We start from the raw sequence: 6000 nt of genomic DNA on the forward strand, positions 1-6000 counted from the left end.
AAGAGAATCATGACGTTTGTTGGTCCTAGCTCTTGGCTCAATTAATGTCCGACATGAAAAATTTTATATCACCTTTTTTCTAGGCAATGTCTGTCCAAAACAAACACTTTACTAATATGCTCTTCTTCTGCTACTAAAAATTGGTGAACTGTACATTATTTTAAGTACATTTGCTTTAATTACATCCAATTTTGAACAACTTTACATTCACTTTAAATATTCTCAAGCAAACTAGTTTATCAGTTATAATCAGTCTGCACAGGACACATCTCACCAAAATTTATAAATCTGAAGAGTTGCACTGCTTTAACTATTATATTTTTGAAGTTTCATGCATACTCATTTTTCACATGGGCAATACTTATACACATTTTAAGTTTGGCAACTTACAAACTTTTCATTTTTTATTAAGAATTATTTCATAATAATTCAAATTTATTTATGAGAGAAAGCTATATTTTCAAATTTAATGTAGTAAGACAGTTGTTAGATAAAAAATCAAAATATGAAAGAATATTTTGAAATAACTTTAAAGCAGTGTAATATAATGTGTAACATAAATTAGTAACAATTTGTTCAACATACTTCCATCTGAACCTTTGGAAAAAAATTTAGATAAAATAGCATTTTTCCTTTTGTGTTCTGAAACTTCAGAGAGTTCTGCACATATTTTTCGAAATTGTCTTAAAGAGTCATCTTTGGTTGGAGTGGAATCATCATCATCTTCTTCTTCTATCAAAATAAATAAATAAATAATAATTATAAAAATATTAAGATTGAATTTACATCTAAACATTTGAGTGAGATAAATAACAGAGCCTGTCAAAAGTTAACTAAGTTTTCATTTTAGATCTAGAACACAATTTTCATTTTGGTCTGGAGGTAAAAGTTCTCTTAAACAAATTGATTTATCCATGTTTTGTTTCAAATTTTAAAGCATCATTTAAAGTGAAAATTTATTTTATTTAACATAAGATTTGTAATTTTTTGTAGATTTAAAACATTTTAACAATATAATTCAATTTAATTATTTTACATTCAATTTTCAGTGATACTTATTTTATCCCACCTTTAGTGAAGTATTACATTAAATTATATAATCAGCATAATAAATTAGTGCATATAAAAAAATAAAGCATTTCTTATTGTCTTTTGAAAAGATTTCCCGATTTTAATCTTTAAAGATCGAAAAATTAAGAATTTTTGGTTTTAATCCCTTGTTAAATTATTACTAAATAAATTACTAATTATATGATGATAAAATAACACTCTTTGTACTATATCTTTAGATGAGTATGATATTTTAAATAGGGACCCACTTTTAGTAAAAAAGGACCCAGAAATTTAGAAGTCCTGGGTCTTAAGGACATGAAGTTTCCCTAATCTAACGAACTTATAAAAAAAGAAAGTCAAGTGTTACATTATTTGACTATATTGCATTGGCATACCATTGTAAAAGAATCTATTACATAAAGAATTACGTAACTCCTAAAAATATTATTTTATTCAAATTTTAAAAAAAGCCTTAGCTTTAAATGTCTTAGAAATAGGAGCGATTTGCTATTTTTCGTACAACGTCCTATAAAAGCTATAGATTTGGTAGAACCATCTTTGGCCCACACCTACAACTTTTCAAGCTAGCAAAAAAAAATATTAAAAAAAGTAGACCTCCACATTATTCTGCAACCATTATTGTGAAATGCAATAAACAAATTAAGTGTAATAAATTACTCTGAACTTCTTCTTCATCCACAGGGTCACTTTGCTTTTTAGTTTTCTTAGAGGGTTTAGCAGTTTGTCCAGATGAAAATTCTACATTAAAAAAACAGATTGAAAAACAAGAAGTAAATTAAACAAAATAAATAAGATTATATAAAAAAAATTCTAGAAGCAATATAGATCCAAATCATATAATTACGACTAAAATAAAACGAGTATGCGATAACTACATAATACACTTAACATCAGACAATAAGACAATAGATAAAATGAAAAATTTTCTGCAAACCCGAAATCTCAACTAAAACACTTTCTGCATGCATTGTTTAACTTTTGTAACTAGTTTCAACCCTTTCTTCATCAACTCATTTTGACAAATTTGACTGAAAATCAGAATTTTTTTTTAAAATGCTTAATTTTATTAGAACTCTTTATTGATTCCTGCTACAAGAATGAGTTTGATAATTAAAAAAAAACTGAAAATAGAAATCTAAAAATGTTTTGTGCAAAAAAGACTTTTTAAATAATTGAAAAAAATGCTTGAAATTTAAGCATGAAAAAAGGGTATGCAGGAAATATTAATCCACAGAATGTTATAATATGTTTTAAAAAGAATATGGATGAAAGATTTTTATTATTTATTTAAGTTGTGTGAACATGAATCTCAATGTGGGATTTTTAACTCAGACAAATACAAATCTCCACATTTAATTTTAAAAATTTGCTAATACGAATCTCAAAGTTAGATTTATAAAATAGTGTGAAAACGAATTTTGGAGTTTGATTTTAACAAGATGTGAATACAAAGTCATTTGAACGCATTAGTGGCTCTTAACTCATGTGAATACAAAATGCAATATTTGATATAAAATTGAGAAAATATGAAACACATTCCTAAATTGCGTAAATAGGAAGATTTGTAATGTAATAATAATAATTTGTAACGTAATAAAGAAAAATAGTGGAATGTAATTTTAAATCGTGTTTGCATTGGTAGGAAAAAGCGTAAAACTGAATCTCTTTTTTCTAGTGAAATCAAAAGAGATAAACTTTCTTTAAAGAGGTGAATTATTTTTTCAGTAATAGCAAAACAGTTTCCTAGATGGTGACAAATTTTTGATGAGCGGTGTTCATGTATATAAAGGTCTACTGAATATTAACATAAAATCCATTTAAAAAGTAATACCTGCTATGTATTTCTCGATTTCTGGCTTATGTTCATCATCTAATTCCTCCCATCCTTCAAGATCATCTATATCATCAATTTTTTTTGTCGTTGCTCTTGCTCTTGACAATTTCTCAAATATGCACTTTACATGAAACCATTGCTTCATATCTCCACCACTGTCAGTGAAAGGATTGGGAATAACTTTTGCTATTCTCACCACACCTTTTTCTATCTTAATCTTGCATTCTTTACAACCAGCTGTACCTCGCTTTGCAACATCCACACAATATCGATTTGTAGCCATTCTGAGATATATAAAAAAAAAGCTTCTGCGATAATTTTAGAATTCTGGTATAGACCATATAATAATTTCTTTCTTTCTTATGAGAGCTAAATATTCATATTTCTAAATCTATAAAAATAAATTAATAAAATATTTATTTTTAATATTTGAGGAAGAAACAATGCAATAGGGTAATAAAAAAAAAGTGCAATAAAAACAGTATCAATAGAACCTATAATTTTTAATTTAGTTCAAAATATAATCTGAAAAAGATAAAGATTTAAAAAGTATGCCTTGATAGTTCATTGTTCAAGAATAATTTACTTCAATCCGTTTCATTAAATATAAAGATTTCACAAATTTTTATGATTAAATGTCAGGCAAATGAATAAATAAATGGATAGAATTACATTTATGGAGCAAACTTTTACAAAATGCAATGGTCTGGTTAGCTACATTTATTACATAAAGTCAATTTAGAAAATTTTGTAGATTACAATAATGAAGTGGTTCAGATTGCACAATTTTCTGACTCCACTCACCAACTGTTTTGACTCCTGTTTTTCTTCAAAGAATAATTAGAATAAAAGGAAATCAATGAATAATTAGAAAAATATCTCTTTATAACTAATTATTCATTTAAATTTTTCAGAAATTTTTTTGGTTATATTTTATAAGCATAATATTTTTCGACAATTTAAATATTAGCAATTTCATTGAATATTGCAGGCAGAGGAGACTAGTTCCCTTAAAATGTCATTATTTTTTTTAACGAAATTAAACGAAATTAACTTTATAACCTGATTGACAATTTTTGAATGCTCACAGAATATGTAGCAAGTACAGGAGAATCATAATAAATGTGTCATCTATCAAGTTGGTCCCTTTCTATGATGTTTTTTTATTTATTTTAGTTTCTTAGAAGTTGCCAAGACTTGGCGATTATTCTGTCACTGATCATGATACGGAAATCTCCCCAAAAAATGAACATTTTATATTCATTTGTCTCTTTTTTTTATTATTCTGAAAAGTTAATAAACCGGTAATATTTTTTTGATTGTTTTGGGTTTACAAAATCACAATAAAATTAAAAAACAGAAAAAAAATTGGCAAAAAATTATTATACCCAAGATCTAACTTTTATATTCATAAATGTAAATAATTATAACAATAAAATGAAATAAGAAACTGACATCAAAATGCAAATACTATGACATCATTTATAAAAGGAAATCATAACCATTACTACAAATAAATGAAGCTGTAGTTTAAGAATTAATTTAGCCTTCTCTTCTATTATAGCTCCCTTTCTAAAATAAATAAGTTTTAATGGTAGAAAGAAAGAAGGAGGTTCATTTAACAATAAAATATATTTATGAACATATAAATTAAAAACCAGTAATTTCTTACTTCAATTATGAAAAAGTGAAAAGAGTAAGCATCAGGGCGAAATAAAACATCTGAATAAATTTTGTTTTGATTAATATATGAGTAATCATATACTAATGAACAGTTTATTTAAAATTCCAGCGTATTTTACGTGAAAAAACAGGCTAGCACAGGAGCAGACGATAAAATAAACACTGAGTAGTCATGGTTACAAAGTAAAGTGAGTTTCGTTTTAAATAAGAAATATTGTTTTTGTAAGATTTAAATGTAGCTTAATCATAACAAAAGAAATCTTATTCATTAATGAAAAAATTTCCTTGAAATATAAAGTTTGAAGAAGATCACTTTGCTTTCAGTTTCTGTGGGAGAAATAAAAGAAGTACGCAAATAAGTAAGATTTATACCTTTATATGAAATCTCTACCCAAATAGCATATAATGTTTGAAATAAATTTTGATTAAATATCTTTTATGTCAATTTGAAATCAAAAAAAATGACAGGTTTGTGAGTTATTTCTCTGTTTTTGCATACTTTTCTTTTTTTGATTTGGCAACACGTCTATTTAAGTTATTGAAAATTATTGATATGAGGTCAGCTCTGTGCATTGTATGACTCTTGCTGTCTGCAAATGTTAATTTATTTTTTTGCTTCTTACTTTTATGTTTAAACTGTAGCAATATTTTTAGTTCCCGCCCGAATGTTTTTATTTCATATTGATCACCTATAGTTCAGGCCGAGTGGTGAAAATGATCAGCTGAACGATACAGGACGTGCGTGTGTTGCAGGAAGCTCATTATCAACCCTGCGTTTATTAACTCGCATTATAACTCCGTGAGGTATTTATTGCACTTATCTAATTCTTTTTTAACGACGCATATCACCATTTAAGATTCTGTTGCTTCTTATTTTCGTCCCTTACTAAGTGGGAGTGGCATCAATGATGTTCATTGTTGTAATCCATGCCTTTGTGCAGTGTGATCATGCATGAATATTATTATAGTTTCTAAGTAATCAACTATCCTATATCAATATTCCAGTTCAAGATGATAAATTATAAAGTCACATTGTGGGGTATATCACATTTTGTATTAATTATTTCTTATCGTATTTACTTTTCTGATCTTGAATGACTCATGTAAACAGGATACGATAGACTGGCGAAAATCATTTATGCATTTACAAAACTTAATTTCTTATCAAACTTAAGCTTAAAATTCAGTGATCACGTATTTATCTTCGTAAATGATTATATTCTGTTCATCAATACTCATTTTGTGAAAAATTTCTTTAAATGTTTTGATATAATAGATTTTAATTTAACTCATTTTATTTTATTATAATTAAATATATGCAAAACTTTGTTGCTAATGAAATGAAAAATTTTTATAAGATAATTAAATCGTGTATCCTGAAACTTTCTTCGATCTATGCTTGAAACTCA

At 26.4% G+C, this 6000-nt stretch overlaps 1 protein-coding gene across 1 annotated transcript in view; it reads right to left on the minus strand.

Annotated features, from left to right (window-relative positions):
* Positions 1 to 4759, minus strand: part of LOC107457382 (DNA ligase 3) — a 99063-nt gene extending 94304 nt beyond the window's left edge. Inside the window, exons 1-4 of the mRNA XM_043041195.2 lie at positions 4581 to 4759; positions 2906 to 3299; positions 1732 to 1812; positions 586 to 732 (exon numbers count right to left, since the gene is read on the minus strand). Coding sequence (XP_042897129.1) covers positions 586 to 732; positions 1732 to 1812; positions 2906 to 3191 — 514 coding nt within the window. The 5' untranslated portion in view covers positions 3192 to 3299; positions 4581 to 4759. The remainder of the gene's footprint in view (positions 1 to 585; positions 733 to 1731; positions 1813 to 2905; positions 3300 to 4580) is intronic.
* Between the last annotated feature and the right edge of the window lie 1241 nt (positions 4760 to 6000).

Source organism: Parasteatoda tepidariorum, chromosome 5, assembly GCF_043381705.1.
Source record: "Parasteatoda tepidariorum isolate YZ-2023 chromosome 5, CAS_Ptep_4.0, whole genome shotgun sequence".
NCBI lineage: Eukaryota > Metazoa > Arthropoda > Arachnida > Araneae > Theridiidae > Parasteatoda > Parasteatoda tepidariorum.